At 44.9% G+C, this 15073-nt stretch overlaps 1 protein-coding gene across 1 annotated transcript in view; it reads right to left on the reverse strand.

Moving 5' to 3' along the window:
- The window catches only part of hepacam2 (HEPACAM family member 2), a 95293-nt gene that overhangs the window by 14108 nt on the left and 66112 nt on the right, over nucleotides 1-15073 (reverse strand). Inside the window, exon 8 of the mRNA XM_033042771.1 lies at nucleotides 13457-13533. Coding sequence (XP_032898662.1) covers nucleotides 13457-13533 — 77 coding nt within the window. The remainder of the gene's footprint in view (nucleotides 1-13456; nucleotides 13534-15073) is intronic.

Consider the following 15073-nt stretch of genomic DNA (forward strand, 5'->3'; position numbering starts at 1 on the left):
CTTTCACAGAAAAATTGTCATCCATAAGTTTTAAGCGTGAGGATCCCATGGTTGGCACTGGTTACGAGGGGGATGACTATGATTTTACTTCGGAGTCACGTGAGTGACTACGTGAAGAAGGGCCGTCCGTCTGCGTGCGCGTCATTACGTCTGAACGCAAACGCGCGACGGACTGGCAGAGGCACTGTGTCCTCCCAGGCCGACAGGGTGGGCAGGTAAGGAAAGTTGAATCACTTACCTGCGTTCTTTCGGGCTTGAAACTTTTTGTAGTTTCAGGGCCCAGATGTCGAGGAGACGGTCTGCGGGGAAGTCAGCTGCCGAAGACCGCGGCATTTCCCAGTAGCGGGCAACGGTGTTTCCCGACATTTAGCGCCGGCAGCTGAACCGGCAGGAGCCTTGGTGCAGGAGGAGAGCTCCGTTGGTGGTCCTGCAGTACGGGAAAATCCACCCGCAAGTCAAACAACCCGTTGACTCAGAAGAGTCCGGGGAGGGAAAGGGATACCCTCCCTCAACGGAGAGCGTCTGAGGACGACTCTCCCACATAGGAGCAACTTTTTGGAGAAGTTGCTCCAACAATGACCTGATCTAAGGAGAGAGAGAGAGCTGTGTCAGCCCGGGCCTACAGCAGCAGGCAGTACCGGGAGCCTCGCATAATGGGGCAACCCAATGTCTTCCCCATTGGAGGGGGAAGTACATATGGAATAAACCACTCTGAATCAGAGTACAAAAGCAGGGGGGGGGGGGGGGGACCTTCCCAGGGACAAGCAGAAGAAAGGAAGTAAGTAAGTAACTTTTACTTATATAGCACTGTTTGTTAACTTGCACCAAAGAGCTTTATATAAAATAAATAATAAGCACAAAAGAAAAGAAATACTTCTGCAATCATCCAGGTTCCACTGGGTGCTTCCCTGGATAGAGATCTAGAAAATGTCTCCTGCTCTGAGGAGAGGAGCATTCACGGTCAGTTTCAGTCTGACCCAAAGCAAGAATCTCATTTAGGCCTGCTGGAGGGGCCATGTCAGCGCAGGTATCCTCAGGGGCCTGCGGCAGCACCTGTTTTCAGGGCTACCTACAAATCTCACTCTCAATGGAGGGGAGTGTGAGTGATCAGTAGGTAACTGATCTCGAATTACAATACTATACAATACCATTTATTTGTCATTTGAACCTCACATAACGTTCAAACGAAATTTGGTTTCGAGATCAGTAGGTAACTGATCTCGAATTAAAGTATGAACATACTGAAGCACATGCATATGGCCTCAAGAGACAGCAGTTGGCAGAATATCCGCACAAATGCCGGCAAGGGAACAGCGCTATCAGGGTGACTTTGGAGAAACCAGCCGCCGAATCCTCTCTTCAGGTAAGACCAGAAGAAGGAAGCAAAAGCTGTCGGACCAATCAAGGTACCAACGACAAGCAAACTTCATCAGTAGGCGACAACACACCCCACACCTCCATAGGGGGTAAGCACTTCACTGAAGCCGGTGGTAGCTTGAAAGCTGGGCACGGAAATATGATCAGAGTCGTCTTTCAAGGCAGACTCAGAATTATGGCCAGAATTGTCCGACAAGGCAGGCTCAGTATGATAAGGTTTTCAGACCAAGACCCAAGCAGAGGTCAGGAGAAACATGGAATCCACACTTCCTACCAGTCCAACTCCCAATCAAGGAGAGAAAAGGAACCCGCATCAGGGGCCTTTGGGCTTACCACACGGGAGGTAGGTGGGTCTGGGTTTACTGAAACAAGGGATTGTGGACCAGTTACATGTTGGTAATTTTACTCTTGTGTTTTTGTTCAAAATGACAATAACATGAATTTCAGATCTGGTTTTAAAAAACAGATAACAACATGTGATTATTTTTTACTGCACAACATACATAGGTTCCAAGCAGACTTGGAACTCGGACCGGAATTGTCTACAAGGCAGGCCCAGTATTTTGGGCAGGATTGCCTTCCAGGACAGGTGACAGATGGAGGATGTCACTTCATCCAGGTTTAACTCATTTGTGCAGCACAGACTTTTAGAAACAGCAATTTCTGTTACGGTCTAACTACTGTTTTATAGGAGCTTCCTATAAAATGGTCACATGGCATGCATCGACCTCAAAGATGCATACTATTCGGTGTCTATTCATTAAGAACAGGAGATATTTGAAGTTTAACTGGATGGCATGGCTCTGCCAAATGGGTTGACATCAGCTCCTTCGCTCCATAGATGCTGCTGCACCCGCTGAGTTTCTCCAGCATTTTTGTGTACCTTCAGCTCCTAGACTATTGACTAAACTACGGAAACCAATTCTGGGACTACAAAGGTCTCAAAACCACATAGTAATGGCATATTTGGAGGACATTTTCATTTTGGAGTCACCAAGAATTGGCAGAAGCATCAGTCAAGCAAACCAAAACACTGTTTGAAAGAATTGGTTACCTCATCCATCCAGTTAAATCAAAATTGACACCTACAAGGGTAATTTATTACCTAGAATTTACTATCAAAAACAGTAAATATGTTGGTGACTTTGCCTAGGGGCAAACGACAATATTAATTAAGCCTGCAATGACCTGATGGTCAAATTCTAGCCATCTATCAGGCAAACAGCGAGTGTAATTGGCAAATAGTAGCTGCATTTCCAGCAGTACGGGCCTTTGCATTACCAGAACTTACAGCAAGCAAAGGAACGAACACTCAGATTACATGCAGGCCGAATTGGCAAACTATGGATTGCCAGCAGAGGCCATTGTTGAATAACTATGGTGGATAACGAATGGGAGACAGCTCAGGGAAATTTTGCTCGAAAGCCATCGAGGGTTCTTCAGACCTATGCAAGCGGCTAAGGATGGGGAGACACCAACACAGTCTAAAGCTGTGGGGGCAGATGGAATGAGCAGGAGTCTGTAATTCCCCAACACATGGAATCAATTACCCAGAATTGTTGGGGGCACAATATGAACTCGAGGTTCTCTGTAGCGATATGCAACTGGTGCTTGTTCAAATTCAGATTGATAACACCACTGCGGTGGCATATATCCATTAACAAGGGTGGTGTAAAATCTGTATCTTACGACAGATTGTCGAACCTCATTTGGCACTGGTGTATCGAGAGGAATATTTGGGAAATCTACGAAGTAGATATAACACGGTGATAGATGCTGGATCACGAATGTTTAATAACAACACAGAATGGATGTTGAATCAGACAGTATTTAACAAAATAACTACACGATTTGGCATACCAGATGTTGATCCGTTTGCATCTAGACTAACCATTAGTTACCCAGATATGTGTCCTGCGAGCTGGATCCAGGAGCAAGGCAGTCCTTTCTCCCTCAATTGCTTTCTCCCTCAATTGGGGAGGAATGTTTATGTATGCTTTCCGCCAAATTGTCTCACAAACCGATGCTTGACAAAATTCAAGCAAGACTAAGCCACAGGCATATTGGTAGTGCCAGATTGGCCTACTGAAGCCTGGTCCCCAAAAATTTTGGGAATTATAGTCCAGCCAGTAATGGCTGTACCCAAGAGCAGGGACCTCCTAGTGAACCCAGTTACAGGGAGCAATCATCCACTACATGAACGTATAACTTGTTGGTCTGCAGATTCTGAGGAGGCCATTTCAAGGCATAGGACTGTCCGAACAAATACAACACAGTTCGGATAACGGATGTCTTGGAGTTCCTATCAACTGTACTATAACTATAAACTAAGTTATAGTGCATCTATAGTGCCAGAGGCGCACTCTCCTCCAATCTGATGCCGGAAGCAGGGCACGGGTCGATAGGAACGCACCCCTTTACAACAAAATTCATGAAGGGAATTTACAATTTAAGACCTCCAAGGCCAAGATCCACTGACACATGGGATGTGAGCGTGGTACAAACCCTACTTTGACAGTGGGGACCGCCTATAACTAACCCTGAAGGTGGTATGCTGACAAAGAGTCCAGACACTGCAAAAGCTACGGTTGGACTACATGACCACCAATATGAACAACATAACATTCCTAATCAGGAACCTGATAAAACAGAGCAGGCCAGGAATGCCAGGGATGGAGATCCAGTTCTTGGCATATCCAGAGGACCAACGGTTGTGTGGGTGGTAACATACTAACACCACTGTCTGAGAGTTACGGAGAACCTCAGAGGCTCAGAACAATCGATCCTCATCAGCCATTAAAAAAAAACACAACAAAAGGTGTCAACTCAAACCATCTCCAGATGGTCAAAAGAGGTAATGGCGGTAGCAGGAGTAAACATTTATATGGTTAAATCTCACTCCACCAGGGCTGCATCTACGTCGGCAGCAAGAGCTATGGACGTGCCCCTTGATGACATCCTAGTGGCTGCAGGATGGACGAATGAAATAACGGTCCACCGGTTTTATAACAAACCCATAACCGGACTGGGGGTGTTTGCACGTACCATTTTAAGTTCTGTCCCTTAGTTTCTCCCCCAAGGTTGGGAGGGGTAACTTTTTTTAAAACGTTTCTTTCATTTAAAGCATCAGTTTCTTTACTTAACTACGTAATGTCTGAATGCTTTAATGATTACACGCATCCATGGTCAATCCATTCAGTGTGTGACGCCTGGATTCGTAACCGGCGTAAAATCACAGAGCTTTGAAATCTTCACGTAGTCACTCACGTGACTCCGAAGTAAAATAGTAAGATTAAACGAGACCTTACCAGTTTGAAGTTTGATCTTGATTTTATGAGGAGTTATGATGAGCGATTACGTGCCCACCGCTCCCACCCTCATAATATTAAGGTCATATGGAAGTTCTAGTTTCTTCACAATCTTACTATTCTCAGGTCTTCTTTTTATCTGTGATTTAACACCGCTGCTTTGAAGATTGACGCGCACGCAGACGGACGGCCCTTCTTCACGTAATCGCTCATCGTAACTCCTCATAAAATCAAGATCAAACTTCAAACTGGTAAGTTCTCGTTTAATCTTACTATTATTTAGAAGATTGGGAGAGTGTTCAAATTAGGAATTCACGTCTTAGGAATTCCACCTTATACATCTTACGATCCCAATGCCTTAGATGCACATTGCGGAGCTCATGACTGGAATAGACGATCAAATTCCAGGGCACAGACTTCCTTAAACCCGACCGCTCCGTCCATTACAGACAGTCCTAGAGTTCACAGTACCAGAAGCCAGACTAGAAACAGTACTCAATTAGTTATGTAAAAAGAAGAGTGTACCCCCAGACAAGTTCAACGAGTAGTTAAAGAAGGAAATAAATCATTTAGAAGTGCCGTGAAGGGGAAGATACATCTGGGGGTGAGAATTGACCTGTACACTGAGTCTGAAGGGTCTCAACCCGAAACGCCACCCATTCCTTCTCTCCAGAGATGCTGCCTGTCCCACTGAGTCACTCCAGCATTTTGGGTCCATCTTTGGTATGACAATTGTCTCATTTCATCGGCTGAGACCATTCATGTCTGAAGAATGGTCTCGACCTGAAACGCCACCCATTCCTTCTCTCCAGAGATGCTGCCTGTTCCGCTGAGTTACTCCAGTTTTTTGTGTCCATCTTTGGTTAAAACAGATGACAGATTATCTGGTGTTTTGAGCGTGGGAGCTTGTTATGTGCGTTACGCAGGCAACCAGACGGTATTACTGTGTTTAAACAATAAATAAAATGTGCTTCTTGTTGTCAAGGTGAGGGGGGGGGGGGGGGGGGGGGGGGGGGGGGGGGAAGGAGATAAAATTGTTCATTGTCATGCACACTTGTCATCGGCCCGCCAGGGAATTTGTGCCCCCCCCCATGTTTTAAAAGCAATTTACTATGGCTGCCAATGCCCCGAGCCTTCTGTCCCCGCGGCCAGGGTGGTGGGTTAAATCACTCGGTGTGGGTGTCGGGGGGTGATGGCGGTGCCTCTGGGTGGGTGGAGGGACCAGCCTGTCCCACACCTCTGCTCCAGCCGGTGCTGTCGACACACAGCCCGACACACAGGGGAGACGAGGCGGAGAGCGGCCATGGCCGTGGCCGTGGGAGAGTGTCACGAGGGATGCGCTCCTTCGGCCGCTTACAACTTGGTGCTCGGGTTCAGAGTGCCCAGTCACCTATAGCCTGTGTGGGAAAATGACCCCCATCCTCCCGTCTCCACCGGCCAGTGATGTGATGGACTCGGGAGTCTGGACCAATTGCTGACAAGTCCCGCCTCCCCCCCCAGCGACGTCATGTCTATTATTTGACTTTTCGGCAGAGCGGCCATTCAGTGAGTTGGCTTGTAGGCGTCCCACCCTTTCGGTTAGTTTGCTTTTAGGCATCCCACCCTTTCGGTTAGTTTGCATTTCAGCTTCGTACGCTGTCGGTTAGTTGGCGTTTCGGCTTCGTACGCTTTCGGTTATTTGGCGTTTCGGCTTCGTTTCCGTTCGGTTATTTGGCTTCCACTTCTTTGCTTCGGCTTCACGTCCTTCTACGCCACATCCACACACGGTGCAGACCAACCCTTCAATTCAGTTCAAGCAGCACACTGCAGACCAACCCTTCAATTCAGTTCAAGCAGCACAATGCAGACCAACCCTTCAATTCAGTTTAAGCAGCACACTGCAGATCAACTCTTCAATTCAGTTCAAGCAGCACAGTGCAGACCAACCCTTCAATTCAGTTCAAGCAGCACAGTGCAGACCAACCCTTCAATTCAATTCAAGCAGCACAGTGCAGACCAACCATTCAATTCAGTTCAAGCAGCACAGTGCAGACTCACAGTTCAGTTCACTCACGGCGTAGACTCACAGTTCTGGACTCAACTCTCACTCACGGTCTTCCGGGGTGACTGACTCACGTCTGGCCTCTGGGGCTTTATTCTCCTGGCTCCCCGGAAGGGGCGTTACCTTCATCATGTTGACTGACAGGCGAGAAGACCAATCTGCTGATCTCACGATTTTTTAAACATTCATAACTTTTTTATTATTTCACTGATCAGAAAAAACCTTGGGGCGTTTGGAGGAGTGGAGGACGGTGAGTAAGATGGCGAAAAAATCATAGCGATATAGGGTAGCGTTTTTTCTAAAATTTATTTATAACGTAGACAGGAAATGGTGAAGATGAGACTTTTAGTAATACTATAGATATGTACCAAAACTGAATGATGAAATTCGCACTTGCAGCAGCACAACTGGTTTGTAAACATAGTACACAATAGATAACATAATAAGCAAAGAAAATAATGCAATAAATGAAAAACCCCAATATGGTGCAAAGCAAATCAAAACACCAAGTAAATGGTGCAACTAAGATGGCTCTTGGTTCTAACTTTATTGGTGTTTGTCGGCGTTAAGAAGAAGTTGTTTCTGAACCTGATGGTCAAAGTTTTCAGACTCCTATACCTTCTCAATGCAGGAGTGAAACGAAAGTGTAGTCAGGGTCGTGCGGGTCCTTGATGATACTGGCTGCCTTTTTGAGGTAGCGTCTCTTATAGATTCCTTTAATTGTGGAAATGTCAGTTTCCATGATGGACCGGGCAGTGTCCACCACTTTTTGTAATGTCCTTCATTCTTAGGCATTTGAGTTGCTGAACCAGGCTGTGATGCAACCCGTCAATATGCTCTTTACTGTACATCTGTAGACGTTCAAGAGATACCGATTCTCTTCAAAGTTCTAAGGATGTAAAGATGTTGATGGGCTTTCTTTATGATTACATTCATGTGTTGGGTTCAGAACAAATATTCATAATTATGCACGCCCAACAACTTGAAAGTTGTTGACTCTTTCCACCACCCACCCACCGATGGACAGTTTTGTGGATCTCAGCCTTCCACTGCTAAAAGCAATAATCAGTTCCTTGGTCTTACTGATGTTGAGAGCAAGGTTATTGTTCTGGCATCATTCAATCAGATGATCAATCTTCCTTCTATACTGTGACTCATCATTATCCGTAATAAGTCAACAACGGTGGTGTCATCAGTGAATTTAAAGATGGAGTTGGAACTCTGTTCCAACTATACAGTAATGGGTGTAGAGTGAGTGGAGCAGGGCTTGACGTGCCCCAGTGCTGATGATTATTGAGGAGAAAGTGTTGTCAATTCATAATAATGTATATAGTCATCTGTTGATGAGGAATTTGAGGAGCCATTTGCAAAGGGATTTAGTTTAGTTTAGTTTAAATATATAGCATGGAAACAGACCCTTCGGCCCACCGAGTCTGCCCCGACCTGCGATCCCCGCACACTAGCACTATCCTACACACGTTAGGGACAATTTACAATTTTACCAAGCCAATCAACGTACAAATCTGTACATCTGGAGAGCCAGCGAGATCACATCTCTGTTGATCTATTGTGGCGGTAGGCAAATTGTAGTGGGTCCATTCTTGCTAAGGTAGGAATTGATATGAGGTTGTCACTGAGGCATGTCACCATACTCTTTTTGGGCAGCAGTAATATTGATTCAGATTCAGATTCAGATTCAGATTCAATTTTAATTGTCATTGTCAGTGTACAGTACAGAGACAACGAAATGCATTTAGCATCTCCCTGGAAGAGCGACATAGCAAATGATTTGAATAAATAATAATAAGTGGGGGTGGGGGGGGTGATTGGCAGTCACCGAGGTACGTTGTTGAGTAGAGTGACAGCCGCCGGGAAGAAGCTGTTCCTGGACCTGCTGGTTTGGCAACGGAGAGACCTGTAGCGCCTCCCGGATGGTAGGAGGGTAAACAGTCCATGGTTGGGGTGAGAGCAGTCCTTGGCGATGCTGAGCGCCCTCCGCAGACAACGCTTGCTTTTGACAGACTCAATGGAGGGGAGCGAGGAACCGGTGATGCGTTGGGCAATTTTCACCACCCTCTGCCCTTTTAAAGCAGATGGGAATCTCTGACCTCAGTAATTAGAAGCTGAAGATGCCCACAAAACTCCAGCCAGATGGTCCTATGCAATCTCTTGTTAACTAAAACCTTCCATTCCAGGTAACGTCCTGGTAAATCTCATTTACACTCCATCTAATGCAATCATATCCCTTCTGTAGTGCTGTAGCCAGAACAGGACACTATATTTTAAATATTGGTTAAATAACATCTTGTTGCCCTGCCTATCAAGGAAAGCAAACTAAATGTCTGATGTCTAAGTGTCACCTCAATGTCTGAAAAATGGTCCTGACCCAAATTGTCACCTATCCATGATCTCCAGAGATGCTGCCTGACCCGCTGACGTACTCCAGAACTTTGTGTTGTTTTTCAAGTCAACTAAATGGCTTCTTCAGTACCCTATCCACCTTCGTCACCACTTTCAAGGACCTATGAACTTGCGCTCCAAGGTCCCTCTGTACATCTAAGGTTTCTGTCATTTACAGCATATGTCCTGTCAATATTAATGACCCAAAATGTATTTCCTCATGCTTGGCAAATAAAATTATATCTGACACAGCACAATCAAACTTCCCAGGTGATCTATGTTTCTCTGTATCCATCCTTGTTATTTACAAGTCCACCAATCTTCATGTCATCAGCAAACATATCAGACCTCAAATAATCTCATCCAAGTCTAGTATATGCATGACAAACAAAATGTTCCAGTATCGATCCCTAAAGTAAACCACTGATTACAAACTTACATTTAGAAAAATCAATCCTCCACCATTACTCTCAGACTCCTATCACCAAGACAATTTTGGATCCAGTTTGCTAAAACAGCTATATCTAAAGGGAGTCTTTGATCCTTGAGGGATCAGTTGGTTCATCAGGCTCTTGCACTACCAAGGTATGTCAAAAGTCATAGAACACGATGCAGTCAAAGTTATATGCATATTTATAGTTATCACATTACAAATTTCCTCCACGTTCCCAACTTGCCTTTATCTTAGTCAAATTATACTCCTATTTCTTATGTTTAAGGGCAAGAATCAATATAAATCCACAAGTAAATGATGGTAGACATAGTGTATAACTTTATCACTCCATCAAAACTTGTATTAAATGTTTTCTGGATTAACAGTTCTCATGTCACAAGATAATGTTTTTTTTGTAATTTTTCAGAACAGTAATTTTGAATATCAATGTAATAGAAGTATGGTTAAAATTGAAGATAGACAGAAAATGCTGGAGTAACTCAATGTGACCCACTCTGGCAGTATCTCTGCAGGAAATGAATAGTTGATGTTTTGGGTCGAGACCCTTCATCAGACTGAGAGTCAGGGAGAGGGAAACTAAAGGTATGAGAAGGTACAGAACAAACCAGAGCCTGCATCGATGACTCTGGAAAGGTGGAGCCCACAATGGTCCATTGTTGACTGGGGATGAAGTGATAACAAAAGGATACAAACAGTGGAGTTAGCAAAAGGACTAGGTGTAGATTAACCATATTAATCTCTGCCAATATAATCTTCACCACATATACTATGCATGTTACACATTCCACCTTGCTATGTAATCCAGTCCGGGACTTGAGTAAGGAATGCAGTTACTGATATCAGCCCTGCTTGTCCCTAACTCGACAGTCTGTAAGATGATACTGATGCAGTAGTATGTATCATTCTCTCTGCATATGTTTTAATAAAAGCCTTGTGGTTCACCTAACACTTTGTAATGGAGTTATTACAAAACACTAGGGTGGCGGAAGGATGGAGAGAGAGGGAATGCAGGGGTTACTTGAAGTTAGAGAAATCAATATTCGTCCTCGACCACTGAACCAGCCAATTTCCGTTTACTAATACTCTCCTCTGCCTAGCAGAGCTGGTCCTTACCCTCAACAACTTCTTCTTCGATTCCTCCCACTTCCTCCAAATTGAAAGCGTACCCATGGACCCTCGCATGGGCCCCAGAAATGCATGCCTCTTTGTTGGGTACGTCGAACAGTCACTGTTCCAGGCGTACACTGGCCCTATCCCCGATCTCTACCTCCGTTACATTGACGACTGCATCGGTGCTGCCTCCTGCACCCATGCAGAAGTCACTGACTTCATCAACTTCACAACTAACTTCCATCCTGCACTCAAATTCACTTGAACCATCTCCGACATCTCCCTACCATTTCTGGATCTCATCGTCACCATCACAGGAGACAGACTATTGACTGATATCTACTACAAACCTACTGATTCTCATAACTATCTAGACAACACTTCTTCCCACCCTGCTTCCTGTAAAGACTCTATCCCCTACTCCCAATTCCTCCGTCTATGACGCATCTGTGCCCAGGATGATGTTTTCCATACTAGATCATTGGAGGTGTCCTCATTCTTTAGGAAACGGGGGGTCCCCTCTTCCATTATAGATGAGGCTCTCACTAAGGTCTCCTTAATATACCACAGCTCCGCTCTTACTCCCCCTCCCCCCATTCGTAACAAGGATAGAGTCCCCATTGTCCACCTTCCACCCCATCAGCCGTCGCATACAGCATATAATCCTCCAACACTTTTGCCACCTCCAATGGGATCCCACTACTGGCCACATCTTCCCATCTCCACCCCTTTCTGCTTTCCGCAGAGACCGTTTCCTCCGCAACTCCCTGGTCAACTCGTCCCTTCCCACTCAAACCACCCCTCCCCAGGTACTTTCCCCTGCAACCGCAGGAGATGCAACACCTGTCCCTTTACCTCCTCCCTCGACTCTATCCAAAGACCCCGACAGACTTTTCAGGTGAGGCAGAGGTTTATTAGCACCTCCTTCAACCTCATCTACTGTATCCACAGTTCCACGTGTCAACGTCTGTACATCGGCGAGACCAAACGCAGGCTCGGGGATCGTTTTGTTGAACACCTCCGCTCAGTCCGCCTTAACCTACCTGATCTCTGATTTGCTCAGCACTTTAACTTCCCCTCCCATTCCCAATCTGACCTTTCTATCCTGGGCCTCCTCCATTGTCATAGTGAGGCCCAGCGCAAATTGGAGGAACAGCACCTCATATTTCGCTTGGGTAGCTTGCACCCCAGCGGTATGATCATTGACTTCTTTAACTTCAAATAGCCCTTGCTTTCCCTCTCTCTCCATCCCCTCCCCCTTCCCAGTTCTTCCACCAGTCTTACTGTTTTCGACTACATTCTATCCCTGTCCCGCCCCCTCCACTGACATCAGTCTGAAGAAGGATCTCGATCCGAAACATCACCCATTCCTTCTCTGCAGAGATGCTGCCCGTCCCGCTGAGTTACTCCAGGATTTTGTGTCTACCTTCGATTTAAACCAGCATCTGCAGTTCTTTCCTACTCAATATTCATGCTGCTTGGTTAAAATATCTTCATTATTACATGCTCTGTCACCTGTAAACTGACATTAAATGGCTATCAAATGCATGCCAGCAGCAATGCTCTGCCATATTTAAATGATAACAAATAATCCTGCTCCACTGCCCCCATCTTCCATATTAAATATGACAAATTCACATAAATGTTGGCATGAACAGCTCAAAAAAGAGTGAAGACTGTTCTCTACATTACCCTAAACATGCTATTTTTAAATTTTGATTCACAAGCAGGGCGAATGCCACGGACACCAACATTAACAAGCTCATCAAGAAGGCTGGCTCCGTCCTGGGGGTGGAGTAGGATTCACTGGAGATGGTCTTGGAGGGGAGGATGCTCCTCAAACGGTGGACAATACAGCTCACCCCCTCCATGACACGCTGGTCAACCTGAGGAGCACCTGCAGCAACAGACTGGTTCCACTAAGATGCAGCACAGAACGCCACAGGAGATCCTTTTTCCCTGTGGCTATCAAACTGTATAAACCCTCCCCCTCCTGTCACGGGTAGACTGACACCCCTTCACCCCCCCCCCCCCCACCCTTCCCCCCTTTCCCCTCCCCCCCTTTCCCCTCCCCCCACCCCCACCCCAATGGCTGCTCTCCATTCCTTCAGGACCTTGCCTGTGGTTAGAGAATATACAAAGACCTTTGTCAAGGCCCCTGCAATCGGTAATGCAGTCATTTACATTTCACTTATTTTCATCTAACTACAAAAAGTTGCTAACCCTCTTAAATATATTAAACATATAGAAACATAGAAACATAGAAAATAGGTGCAGGAGTAGGCTATTCGGCCCTTCGAGCCTGCACCGCCATTCAATATGATCATGGCTGATCATCCAACTCAGTATCCTGTACCTGCCTTCTCTCCATACCCCCTGATCCCTTTTGCCACAAGGGCCACATCTAACTTCCTCTTAAATATAGCCAATGAACTGGCCTCAACTACCTTCTATAAACCATATTACCTTTAACATTTGCCAAAATACATCCAGAGACCTCCAATATAATTATTTATTACAATTGAGTCTGTCCAGTTACTTAATTTCTGCAACGGCTAATTTACAATGTCAACGCAATATTCCTGAGTGAGTTAATGTTAATCTGTGATGATTCCAGATGCAAATGCTGATTGTCTTTTCCATTTAGTCTTTGCACTTACATTAGGATTATTCAGCAATTTGAGAGCAGGTTGTTAACAAGCAAGCAGTTCTAACAGTGGTAAACAAGCATTGACGTTTGCAAATCCAGTCTCACTCAACACCAACCTGTGGAAATGCTGCAAGCTCTGGTACAGCAACAAATTCATATATTCCATAATCATCCATAGATGGCTCTTGTTCTACTGGAAACAAACAGAACATTTTCGAAATTAGATAAACCGCTCAAAATTTCCATAAACAAAATGTACTGGATCAGCTCAGCAGGTCAGCTGAGCCGAAGTTAGACGCAAAATGCCGGAATAACTCAGCAGGACAGGCAGCATCTCTGGAGAGAAGGAATGGGCGACATTTCAGGTCGAGACCCTTCCGTTGAGTTGCTCCAGCACTTTGTGCTTTGCTCAAAATTCCAGCAGCTGCTGTCTCTTGTGCTTCAACATTTGCAACAAGGACATACAGAAAGCAGGTAGACAAAAGTGCTGGAGAAACTCAGCGGGTGCGGCAGCATCTATGGAGCAAAGAAAATAGGTAACGTTCCGGGGCCGAAACCCTTCTTCAGACCGAATGTATTTCCTTTGCTCCATAGATGCTGCCGCACCCGCTGAGTTTCTCCAGCATTTTTGTCTACCTTCGATTTTCCAGCATCTGCAGTTCCTTCTTGAACATACAGAGAGCAGGTTGGGAGGAGGTTTTGGGCAATATCGTTTTGACCAAACTCTAATCTTTTTAAGATATGAATAACAGATGGAAAGTATAAAACTCAAAGATACTTTAGGAGTAATATTTAGGATGTACTTTAGGATAATTTTATAGAACTGGCATTAAGCCAACAGTGAACTTGTGTTATTATTTACGTCATTAACTACTTATTGATCGACCAGAAATAAACCTATTTGGAATCATGACAAGCTGGATATTCCTTCTGCCAACTTTAGAATTCAGAAGTAAATTTTAATCAAGATAACAAGTCCTGATACAATACGTAATTAAAAACAATACAGTCTGGAATTCTTACAAAGCGCTTGCTGGTTAGTATTGATTTGGTAGGTGGAAGTGTCTGTTTCTGTGCTGCACGATTCTATAACTATGACAAGTGTTAAAGATGTGCCACAAGGAAGCACGAGGGAAAAAATGTATCGGCCGGGCTTGTCTTGTGTAAATAAAGATAGTTCATTACAGACGTCTAAAAATTGAGTTTACCAAACATAAAACCTGTTTGATTACTCCAGTTGCAAGTGGACTGGAAGATAAAAAATAAAGATGACTGTGAAGAAAATAAAGATATGTGGAGGTAGAAGAAACTGGATGAGGGAACAAAATTCCCTCTCAAATTTACTTAAACGTAATTTGCAAACAGTAGAGGGTGGAGCTGATTATGCTATTTCAGTGTCAAGTATTACTCTTAATTTGATTTACAGGTTTACTCTTCATTTGCCCTGTGATCAGAATGTGGAAGAATCTAAATGGGTTTGAGCTAGCATTAAGCAATCCATGACTGAGTTATAGAGTCACACAGTACGGGACTAGCTTAGATGGGGCATCTTGGTCTGCCCGATTTGTTCATGCTGACCAAGATGCCCCATCTAAGCTCATCCCATTTACCCATGTTTGGCCCATATCGCTCTACACATTTCCTATCCATATAGCTGTCCAATTATCTTTCAAATGCTGTTATAGTACCAATCTTAACTACCTTCTCTGGCAGCACTTTCCATAAACTCACCT

Source organism: Amblyraja radiata, chromosome 2 (genome assembly GCF_010909765.2).
Source record: "Amblyraja radiata isolate CabotCenter1 chromosome 2, sAmbRad1.1.pri, whole genome shotgun sequence".
NCBI classification, from domain to species: Eukaryota; Metazoa; Chordata; class Chondrichthyes; order Rajiformes; family Rajidae; genus Amblyraja; species Amblyraja radiata.